This window comes from Talpa occidentalis, unplaced genomic scaffold, assembly GCF_014898055.3.
Source record: "Talpa occidentalis isolate TD23 unplaced genomic scaffold, MPIMG_talOcc4v2.1 talOcc4.4, whole genome shotgun sequence".
NCBI lineage: Eukaryota > Metazoa > Chordata > Mammalia > Eulipotyphla > Talpidae > Talpa > Talpa occidentalis.
The window spans coordinates 12,631,661-12,642,827 of NW_023604295.1; the positions used below are offsets into that span (position 1 = coordinate 12,631,661).

The following is an 11,167-nucleotide window of genomic DNA, read 5'->3' on the forward strand; positions in this document are numbered from 1 at the left end:
GGCGCCGAGAAACTCCGACCCCTCCCGCCTCCCAGGCGCCCCCGGGCCCTGAACTACAACTCCCAGCAGCGTGCGCGAAGCGAACGCCCGCGGCAACGGAGGCCCGCGAGGCCCACGGGCGCGCAACGCCCCCGTCCTCTTTGTTTTCCACGCTCTCCCCGTCCGCGCACGATCACACACCTCCACCACCCCAAGGAGCAGGACTCCGACTCGGGGCGGGGGGTGGGGGTGAACTAGGGGAGAGGCGAGCCCAAGTGCGCATGCGCACACCCCCAGGTGTCCAGGAGGGAAAAAGAGAGCGGGTCAAATTAGGCGACGGGAAGATGGCGGAGGCTTCGCCAGGGGACCCGGAAGCACTTACCCTCCACTTCCTCCTCCTGTTTGGCGTCTGTTTCACCTAGAGCCGTCCGGTCGCAGACTTTCTCCGAGACGTTTCCTGTCCGGTGAGTGTCGACCGACTGAAACGGCGGCCCATAATGCACTGCGATGGCGGGTAGGCGGTGGGGGCGGGGCCAGGGCCGGAAGTGGAACGGCGGTGGCGGCGCTGGCCTTGGCAGCTCGGGGACTGAGTGCAAGGTGACTGGGAGGGGAGCTGGGCCGGCCCGGCCTCTGGGGACTTGAAGTCTGGGCTTCTGCTCGGGTGCAAGGTGACTGGAAGGTCAGCTGCAGCGGCTCGGCCTCTGGGGACTTCGAGGCTGAGCTTGTGCCCCGGGCCTCGGCCGCCCGTGACCTCTGCCCGGCTGCAGCGGGGCAGCCCCGGGACCCCGGCGGCTCCCGGCCTGGCCCGCGGCCTCGGTGCCCGCCGCCCTGTTAAGTGTGCGGGGGACTTGGTGGATAGCCCCGGGAATACCCCTCTGCGGGCACCCCGGGCCTTGCGGGGGGCTGGGAGGCCAGGGGGTTAAGGAGCCGGAGTCCGGCCCGGGCGCCCCAAGGTCAAGCCTGCTGCGCGCCTGCCCGGCCCGGGCGCGGAGAGGGGCTCTGGGTTATGTAAGCAAGGCGTGCGCCTCGGCGGGAGAAAGGGGTGACAGGAACCCTAAAAGTTCACCCCCCGCCTGGAAGTGTTGATCATGCATCATCCTTAGGCCTTTGTCTTACTCATACTTTCCCTGCACATTCTCACAGCTCTTGAACCCCGAGGAGCCGAGCGGGGTCTGGGGGAAGAGGTAGGAGGAGCTCGGAACGAGGGGGGAGGTCAGACTGGGGGAGCAGAGGGCGGAGCTCCAAGTAGGGGGGCATTGAGCGTTCGCAATATTTCCAGGAGGGCAGAGAAGAGCTGGGCGGGTTCACTTTAGAAATGTACACTGAGGAGGCAGCAGACAGACCGGTGTTGGGCAAGTCACTCACTGCTATAACGGAGAACCCCGCTCCATCCCACCTCGAGGCCTCTGTACTTGCTGTGCCCTGTCTCGGGGTGCCCTCCCCAGTCTTGTAGACGGTGCCGAATCCCTGCCATAGGCTCTTGTGGCACCCCATAGTATTGGAGTGGAGCGTTTACCCCAGTTTGGTATTTACGTGTTTGTGTATAATGACATGTCTTCCACTTGAGCGTGGACAGAGTGACTCCCCACTCAATATTTTCGCAATGAATTTAATCAGTGAAAGGAGCAGGAACAAATTTTGATGGTGAGATCATGAGTTCTCTTTGAAGACAAGCTGATGTTTGGTGCCCTGTCGGACTTTGCAATAGAGGAGAGAACTTGTTGAAGGTATAGGTTTGGAGTTCAGGAGAAAGACCAAAATTAGAATGTGTTCTTGAAATCAGTAGTACTTAGATAATAGAAATTGAAAAAATGAACTAGATTTTATCCTTGTTGCAGTAAAAATAACAGGATTCTTTGTAGTTAGATTTCGAACACATTAGCTGTGGGAATATGGACAATTTAATAACTTTTCTTTAGAAATAGTTTTATTTATCTGTAAAGGGCTAAGAGCACCTTCCTTTGATTCCTAACAGTTTTGTAAAGGTAGAAGAAGAGAATATATTGGGAATTGCTTTGCAAAAAACCCAGGACTGAGCAAATCTTAGATGGTCAAAGAGAAAATAGACATCAAGTTACATAATTTTTAAAATGATTGTGTCCAGTTAAATTATACTGTGTAACCTTGGACCAGGTACTTACCCATAAAACCTGGTTTCTGCATATTTAAAATGGGAACGATAATAAGTAGCACCTTAAGGTCATTTGTTATTTGCTTGGAAATACTTTTCACTGATGGGGTAAGATACATGATATCTTTAATTTGTTCAAATAAATTTGCTTTTATACTGGTAGGTGAAGGATATTTTGTTGATTGTAGTATTTCTTTTAGTAATTATTGAGAAAATTAGCTGAAAGAGAAAGACAATGAAGACACAAAATACAAACTCAAGTTTTTAAGTTAAATATAAAATTACCCCATCATACTGCTGTAGTTTCTAGATACTTATTCCCAGTTATGTGTTAATATAAACCAGTAACAATTTTCATATTACTACAAACTACACTATCACACTAAGCAGTGGTATTATAACTTAGTAGAAATCCATTGTCAGTAAGATGGCGATGATGATGATGATTAAATAATTAGATAATTGGAAAATGGGGCATGGAAATCATGTAGCATTTCAAAGTTTCATTTTGTTTGGAAATTTTTCCAAACTATTTTGTTATCATCCCAACATAGAGTTTGGTAAGCCCTCTCAGTTTAAGAGATTCCATTTTTTTCTCAGAGGGGAATTTCTTCGAATTCCTATTTGCATATTTTCATTGGAATTTGGAATTTTATTGTATTTTATCTTTCAAGACACTAAATGAGATCACAACTGAGAGCTTTCTCTCATCTAGTGAAATCTTTGAGTTAGAATATCAAGTATTTTAGCTTCAGAAATCTAAGGGATTGGAAGTCTGTAAGTCCTTATTTTTAAAATTCAGACCTCTGGCTCCTTCACAAATTTTATTTTACTGATTAGGTTGCACTGCCTGTTTATCCCTCTCATAGCAGACTCTCTTGGGCTGGTTGCTGTTTTTCCTTGCTGTTCTTGGTGGTGATGGTGCCCATGAATGCCTGGGATCCTGCAGTTTTGACAGAGCAGTTTCTTCCACTGAGGGCCTGCGAAGTAGAAGGCCCCCCCCCCGCTGTCAGTCCTAGCTGAGGCAACTGTATCCACTCTCCCTGGCCATCTCTCTTGGCAGACCTGGTACATTGATTTGTGGGCCAGTGTTGTTCTTTCCCCACTGGCAACAGGCTGTTTTTTGTTTTTGTTTTTGTTTTTGTTTTTTTGAACATTCTAGCTCCATTGTTTGCTCTGACCCAAGACTAAATTCATAGAGAAGAAACACTCCACCCCAGATTTTGTGCTTTCTTTCTGCATGTAATCTTAGTGGAGTCCCAGGCCTGAGAGAAGCCCCTTTTAATTTTAGCAATATTGCAGTATTCCTGAGTTGTTACCAACAGCTTCTAGGTCTCAGGACTTTTTTTTTTTTTTATGGTAATTTTTTTTTTTTTTTTTTAATATGTGACCCATAGTATTGGACTCTAAGATCTCTGCTTCTCTCTTTCTACTTAAAGACTATCCTGAACTTCAATTTCTGTTCTCTTTGTGCTCTCTTCCTGCTACAGATGTGATCAGCTACTTCAGACCCCATAACCTTTCCAGAGTTCAGATTCCCATACTCATACTTTTCTTATATAGTCTTAGTATTTCTTTTTTTTTTTAATAATAAATTTTATTTTTATATTCCCCCATACAATTGCAAATGCCCCATTCTGACCCCAATCCCTCCCCTCCCGGCCCCCACCCCCCAAAAAGTGTCTCTGGTTCATAGTTTTTTGTTGATTTTGATTTTCACTTTCTTATAGTTATTCATTTTCCTGGTCCCTTATTTAAGTTTTCTAGATTCCTGCTATGAGTGAGATCATCCGGTATTTTTCTTTTTCTTTTTGGCTTATTTCACTGAGCATGATCCCTTCCAGCGCCATCCATGTTGCTGCAAATTGCATGTGTTTATCTTTTTTGAATGCTGAGTAATATTCCACGGTATATATGTACCACATCTTCTTGATCCAGTCATCTATTTTTGGGCATTTGGGCTGTTTCCAAAGCTTAGCTATTGTAAATAGTGCTGCTATAAACATAGGGGTGCAGGTGTTCTTTGGAATTGATGTTTCTGTGTCCTTTGGGTAAATACCTAGGAGTGGAATTGCTGGATCATATGGAAGCTCTATGTTTAGTAGGTCCAGAAATCTCCACACAGCTCTCCATAGTGGTTGGACCAGTTTGCACTCCCAGGTCTCAGGACTTTTTAATTAAGATGCAAAATACTAGTGGAGAATGTAGAGGGAAGGGTGCTGGTCAGTTGACTGTCCTTTGCATTCACTGAGTTCTGTAACATTTCTATGGTTCCGTTACAGAAGAATTAGATTCCCACTTGTGATATGGGCATCGCTATTTTTTAAATTTTGGATATATTTTTAAGTATTTTAACATTTTGGTGCTTGTTTTCAGTTACAGAATCACCATGATTCTTCAGAGGCTCTTCAAGTTCTCCTCTTTCATTCAGTCTGCAGTGTCAGTTCATTTCAGGAGGAACATTGGTGCCACGGCAGTGGCATTTAAGGAACTTGATCCTGTACAGAAAATCTTTGTGGACAAGATTAGAGAATACAAAACTAAGCGACAGTAAGTGGGTAAATCAACTGTGGTATAAATATAAATAGGGTATGCATTCAGTAAAGTTAATTTCTGGATATTTGAAAGTGTCTGAGACCTTTGCTGAACTGATTCTTGACGTGAACGGTCCTTTTGGTGCTCCAAAAGAAGATAGTAGTATCTTGATTTTTTTTTTTTGAGTCCTAATTTTATACCCCTTATATATGTTCCAAGAAAGTATTCCATCAAATCTATTGTCATTTTAGATATGTAGTCAATTTATAGACACAGATAGAATCTTTGAAGTCATTTATGAAGTACATTTGAGAGAATTACATCCTTTTAACATTGAGTAGCCTAAATTCATAAAACGAATTGGGAGAAAAACATAACTAAAATATTCTAACGCAGTTTTGTGTCCTTTCTATGAAATCATGATTTGGGAGAATTATATAAACACAGTGTTTTCTCTATTGCGTTATTTATGGGTATATATTTCTGGGACTACTGAAAGACAAAGGACTTGAGATGGCATAAAGCAAGTTAGAAGAAACCAGAATTATAGGGCCACACAGTTTGGAAGAAGAATGATAACCTTAGCTAACCCCCTAAGTCTTAGAAAAATAGTATATGTCAATTCATAGCTGTTTTACTTGTCTACTATGTGTAAGACACAGCCTGTTAAGTGTGATTGGCCACAGAGAAAGAAGCCACATAGCATTTCTAATCTTAAAATATGTAGAGTTAGGAAGCTTGTGAGCCAAATGAGTAAGCTATGAGGTAAAATGGGCTAGATGCTAATATAGTGACACATGCAGTGTTTGTGGCAGTCGTAGGAGAGAATGCTCCTTTCTAGCTGGAGGCCTTTTGGAAAGCAGTTTGGAGGGGTGACTGTTTTATCTTGGTACTGAAGGTAGCGTTTCAGGTCATTCTTTCCTTTCTGAGATGATCAGGGACAGGTATAGATTGTTCCAGTTAAAAAAAAAAAGAAGAAGAATTTATTCATGATCTTAATTAGTTCCAAAGATTCTCAAACCTATAGAGCCTTCATAGGCACCCACACCTGGGGGTCTACCCCAGGTATGAAGGTTGGACAGATAAATGCCGGTGGGAGGAGAATATCGTTTCAGAGGAGAGATGTGAGCTAAGACATATAAACTAGAAAGTACAAAGTGTACTGGGAAATTGTGAAATGTTGTTTCCCAAGAGTATGGGGCATGAGTGCAAAGGGAGCAGCGTATAGGATGGGGTTAGAATGAGGGATTATAGAAGGCCTTGATTATAGACCAGGCAGTTAAGATACTATGTGATAGGGTCACCCCTGTGACACAGCGAGTTGAGTGTAGCACTGTAAAGCTGTTCGCAGCCTCTGCAGCACCGGTTCGATTCCCAGCCGGCCAGGGAGATTCCCACATGGTGAGGCAGACCTCTCCTGTCTCGCCCACTACTCCCCTCAGTAGTGTACTTCTGTCCTTCTGCCTGTTGTGCTTCCTGCTCTGTCTCTGGTGAATTTTCTCACCCTCCCGCGCCTCTGACCTGTACCCCAATGCTTATATAAATAAATAAATCTTTTTAAAAAAGTAAAAAGAAAAGATACTATGATAGATGTTTAAGAGAATTAGAAAATTTAAAGATTTTTGAGCAGGATGGTGGGGTTGGGTAAGATTTCTTTGTTAGGAAGATAATATAATCACGGTGTATTAGAAAAATTGGAACAGAAGAGAGAAGATATATCTTTTAGGAAAATGTAATCAAGTTTTAGTTGATGAAAACCTTGTTTTCATGGCAATAAGAATATAAAAATAACAGAGACAACATATTGAGAGACTGAACCCATCTGGGGGACCTGGTGGAGAGCCTGGAAGAAGGGAGCAATTAAAGGGTCCTGGGACTTTGGCGCTACTCAGGAAGTAGGTGACCAGGACCAGTAGTGGAATTTGAGTGTTCTGGACATGTTACGGCATCTTCGAATTGATGCTGTTTGCACTTTAATTGTTCTTAAAAACCTGTCCAATAAGAAGTCTAGTGTTAGTTGCAATCTGAATCTAAGCAGTCTAGTTCATTCATTTGGGCAGACAACGTGAAGAAGTGTTCCGTGCATGAGCTCTGGACTGGATTCTGGCTCTGCCACTTGGGCAGGTTATTTCACCTTTGTTCTCAGTTTTCTCATAAGTGAAACGGGGATGATAATAGCAGTACCTAGTTCATGGGACTTAGCGCTTAAGTGATTCAATAAATTATTATGTCTAGTGTTTTTTAAGTGAAATAAACAGTATACTTTGCTTTGGCCTAGTCACTGTGTTAGAGTGGAGATAAAATAATAAACAAGTGAACTTGGACATAAATTCAGTTGATATAGATGATTTCTGGTCCTTTTTTATCATGAGTGCATGTTAAAGTTATAGTAGCCATTTTCTATCAGTAATGGTAACTTGCTGAGATTGACTACATCTTCTCAAAGCAGTTTCTAAAGCTTGTAGCAATTCCTTAATCTGCTTAGCCACATTAGCCAGTTCCTTAATCTGCTTAGCCACATTGTTAGTGTTCAATAACTAGACTGCCTTTAGACAGCACAGATAGAGAGCATTTCTCTCATCACAGAAAGTTCTTTTGCTCATGCTGATCCAGAAGAAAGTTGGGTCCATGTTATGAAGCATTAGTATGTTCTTAAATTTGAGCTGTCTTATGCTTTGCAAAAATTCTTAAATATAAGTAAGTCCATATGCTTTCAGCAAATGAAAATATTACTATCTTTGATGGAATTTTCATTTGTAAATGTATTGTTCATTCCCAATAACATTGTGACCAACAGAAGAAATTGTACAAAAACTGAGATCTCATTGGTGTGCTGCTAAATTCATCTTCCAAAGCACAACTTTAATAATTTTGTCACTTTGGGCCTCCCTGGTGGCGCAGCGGTTGAGCGCTGGGTTGCGAAGCTGCCACAGCCTCTGCAGCGCCGGTTCGATCCCCGGCTGCTCCCCGGCCACCGGAGGAGGGTCCCACATGGCGCGCAGACCTCTCCTGCCGCCCCCTGCTCCCCTCAGCAGTGTACTTCGGTCCTTCTGCCTGCTCTGCTCCCCGCTCTGGCTCTGGTGAATTCTCTCACCCTCCCGTGCTTCTGACTGTGCCCAGTGCATGTATAAATAAATAAATAAATAAATCTTTAAAAAAAAAAAAAAATAATTTTGTCACTTTATTGCTTCTCAAATAAAATACGAACTCCCCAATTTAACATTCTAGCCCCTTCCAAGATGGGGCTTTTCCATCTAGCCTGCTTAATATTCCCCACATCCAGCCAGTGCTTTACCACTGCCACATCTTTGCTTTTTCAGTTTTAGAATGTTTCCTAATAAAATTTGACCCAAAATACATTTGCATACATGCCATCTTTTAAATGAAATTCTTTTAGCAAAAATGTGCTCTCTTCAACTGAAGTAACTTTTTATTAAACCATGTCTTTGAAGCTGTAAGGGCAGGACTGGACACAGTGCAGGTTTTCTAGGATCCCATGCAGACCGGGTAAAGGAGTCAGAGTCCTTAGTGGTTTTTGCAGGTCTTTTGTTGGGATTTACCCGGTACACAGCAGGCAAGGGTGCTGGGGGGCCGGGAGGCTGGCAGGCCTCCCAGCCCCCAGCAAGTCTTCACTCTCTCTGGGCTCTCCGGCCTTCTTTGCTTCTGCTTCTTTGCTTCTGTTCGTTCTCGGCTTCTGCTGGCATCCCCATGACTCCGCCCTTAAAAAAAGCACAGTCTTAGCCCAGGTGAATCCCATCTACCTATGCCTGCACCCTATTCCAGGTGACTGCCATCAGGCATGCATTCAGGACCTCAAGGATCCATCATTTATCCTGATGGCGGGAGGGCAGAAAAGCCTGACATTTTTCCTTTCCCTACAGAAGCTTATCATGTATTCCCTGCTAGCCTAGAGGACTTGCTGTTTTAGATGTTGAAACTTAAGTTTAGAGTGCTTTGTGCCTTGCTTTGGTTTATGCAGTTACTGTGTAGTAACGCTGATGTCCAAGTGGGTGCAGTCATTGACTCCAGCCACAGACGCAGCCATTATCTCTTATTGAAACTTAGACCTAGAGAGATTCTGCCTCAATAAATGTCCTTGATACTAACAAACCTTGAATGTTCCTTTGTTTGAAGTTGCCTCATTTCAATTAAACTAATCTCAATCAGTTTAATTGAAATTCAAGTGGAAATACTTGTTTTCTTTGGAAAAGTATATTTTTCCTTACATTGATACCCATAAGAGGTCTATTAAAATGATGATAAGAGGGCCTTCCCTGGTGGCGCAGTGGTTGAGCACTGGGCCGCGAAGCTGCCTGCAGCCTCCGCAGTGCCAGTTCAATCCCCGGCTGCCAGCGAGGGTCCCACATGGCACGACAGACCTCTCCTGCCGCGCCCTCTGCTCCCCTCAGCAGTGTATTTCGTCAGTCTGCCTGTTCTGTTCCCTGCTCTGACTCTGGTGAATTCTCTCACCCTCCTGCGCTTCTGACTGTACCCAATGCTTGTATAAAGAAATAAATAAATCTTTAAAAAATATATATATATGATGGTAAGAATTTTGTTTATGTAAACTAGTGCCTACAGTGAGTTTTTTCACTTGTTCATTTACATAACAGGGCATCTGGAGGACCTGTTGATACCGGCCCAGAATATCAGCAAGAGCTGGATAGAGAGCTTTTTAAGCTTAAGCAAATGTATGGCAAAGGAGATATGACTGCGTTCCCTAACTTCAAATTTGAAGGTGAGCCTCTTTAATGACAGATTCATTCTTGTGGGAGATCATTAAATGTAGAATATTTATACATTTATACTTGGGTTAGTCAGAGAATTAAATGACAATTACATTGTGTGAATTTATTAGGATACTGACTCAAGCATGGCCACCCTGGGATAAATGTTTGCTGTTGATAAAGGATATAGGAGGTTATATAAGCAGAGAGCTATTGTGACAGGAACTTTGTTGCTGCTTTGCAGCGGGAACGTGATGAGGGACACAGCAGTCATGGAGCAGGTTTGCAAGGCAAGACTCTTCTTGAGCAGAAATTCTTGGGCTGTTGATTGAAAGCAGATAGGCTAGTCAAAGCTGATCATGTGACAATGGTATGAGGAATAAACTCCAGAGGGTGGGATTGGAATGGGGGACAAAGTTTTATGAGGACCAGAGAAGGGGACATCGTGACCATAAGTCAAGAGCCATTTGCATCAGCAAAGTATTTGATGTTATCACAGGCAGAGTTATCCTGAGACCACCATGGAGACAGTCACGTAATCAGGTCAACAGTGGCCTAGGCATCCCCAGGTCTGCCTGGTGATACGGGCTCTACTCCGTAGGCAGTCAAGGAATGCTCTCCTGTGATTTGCAGATAGCAAATAGCTCACAGTTACCCGTGAGTGGCCAGCTAGTAGCCAGCTCATTGGAACCCGCAGTGGGCATCTGATACCAAACTCCCTGAACTTGGATTCTGACTATCATTTATCAGCTTTCTTTCTTTCTTTTTTTTTTTTAATTTTTTTTTAAAGATTTATTTATTTATACAAGCACTGGGTATAGTCAGAAGCGCGGGAGGGTGAGAGAATTCACCAGAGCCAGAGCGGGGAGCAGAGCAGGCAGAAGGACAGAAGTACACTGCTGAGGGGAGCAGTGGGCGGCAGGAGAGGTCTGCGCTCCATGTGGGACCCTTGCCGGTGGCTGGGGATCGAACCGGCACTGCAGAGGCCGCGGGCAGCTTTGCAACCCAGCTCTCAACCGCTGCGCCACCAGGGAGGCCCAATCAGCTTTCTGATCTTGGATGTTTGACTGGTGCCTGTTCTCCATCTGACTCTTGGAGAGAATTACAATATCTTCTTTTTGGTTGTGATAGTTAAATATTTCTTGTCAAGTCAGTGACTTACTGCAAGTGTTGAATAAGTCTTTAGCTATTATTTCCATGTACATTTTTTTAAATGGTAGGTATTTACTTTGAAAAAATATAATATTAGTAACTTAAATATTAAAGTATTCTAGATAATGTAAGTTTATTGCAGAATGGTTAATTTGAATCTATTTTTCTTCTTAGAACCCAAGTTTGAAGTCATTGACAAACCACAGTCCTGAAGAAATGATGTAAAATGTATCTGGTAATTTATCGTGCATTAGTTTACAACTTAGGAGAAGTATCAGAATAAACATATTTCACCACCGTCAAATGTGATTTTAATTCTGATTCCAAATAAATAATTGGTGATGCTGGGTATCTGCTTACATGTATTGAATTCTGTCTTCTAGCATTGTTTTTAATTCCTGCCGTTTGCTTATACAGAAGCAGATGGAGACCTTGGAGAGTCTCCATCTGCTTACAGAGTACAACTTGCCTATAACCTGGCAGACTTTCTGGGTGCACAGAGTGTGGCTACAGTTGTGGACGTGGCTACCTAAGGAGAGCCACCCTGGCCTAAGGAGTGTTTCCCGTGGAGAAATGTACATTCTCCCAAAATTAAAGAAATGGTTTATAAATCCTTTATCATAACATTTTTCAAGAAATTCAA

General features: G+C 43.3%; 2 protein-coding genes across 5 annotated transcripts in view; one reads left to right on the forward strand and one right to left on the reverse strand.

Moving 5' to 3' along the window:
- GABPA (GA binding protein transcription factor subunit alpha) overlaps positions 1 to 636 on the reverse strand; it is a 34,342-nt gene extending 33,706 nt beyond the window's left edge. Inside the window, exon 1 of one of the 2 annotated variants that reach the window (XM_037525065.2) lies at positions 362 to 636. The gene's annotated coding sequence lies outside the window, so the exon portion shown is untranslated. Of the gene's footprint in view, positions 1 to 180; positions 316 to 361 lie in introns of those variants that run through there. The other variant, XM_037525066.2, reaches the window with a different exon arrangement.
- ATP5PF (ATP synthase peripheral stalk subunit F6) lies at positions 266 to 10,868 on the forward strand. Of its 3 annotated transcripts, none has more exons than XM_037525068.1 (4): positions 266 to 443; positions 4,487 to 4,660; positions 9,259 to 9,383; positions 10,699 to 10,868. In XM_037525068.1, the coding sequence occupies exons 2-4, from the start codon at positions 4,500 to 4,502 to the stop codon at positions 10,734 to 10,736; spliced, it is 324 nt and encodes a 107-aa protein (XP_037380965.1). In that variant the 5' UTR covers positions 266 to 443; positions 4,487 to 4,499; the 3' UTR covers positions 10,737 to 10,868. The 3 variants fall into 3 exon arrangements, with proteins under 3 accessions (XP_037380965.1, XP_037380966.1, XP_037380967.1); XM_037525069.2 differs by lacking the exon at positions 266 to 443 and adding an exon at positions 499 to 576; XM_037525070.2 differs by lacking the exon at positions 266 to 443 and adding an exon at positions 1,139 to 1,163.
- Positions 10,869 to 11,167: the final 299 nt, after the last annotated feature.

What these genes read in the sequence shown, in the direction of transcription:
- ATP5PF (XM_037525068.1), top strand. Translation starts at nt 4,500, where the DNA reads ATGATTCTTCAGAGGCTCTTCAAGTTCTCCTCTTTCATTCAGTCTGCA. An exon ending in GAATACAAAACTAAGCGACA is followed by an intron (nt 4,661 to 9,258) that starts GTAAGTGGGTAA and finishes TTTACATAACAG; the next exon opens with GGCATCTGGAGGACCTGTTG. An exon ending in CCCTAACTTCAAATTTGAAG is followed by an intron (nt 9,384 to 10,698) that starts GTGAGCCTCTTT and finishes TTTTCTTCTTAG; the next exon opens with AACCCAAGTTTGAAGTCATT.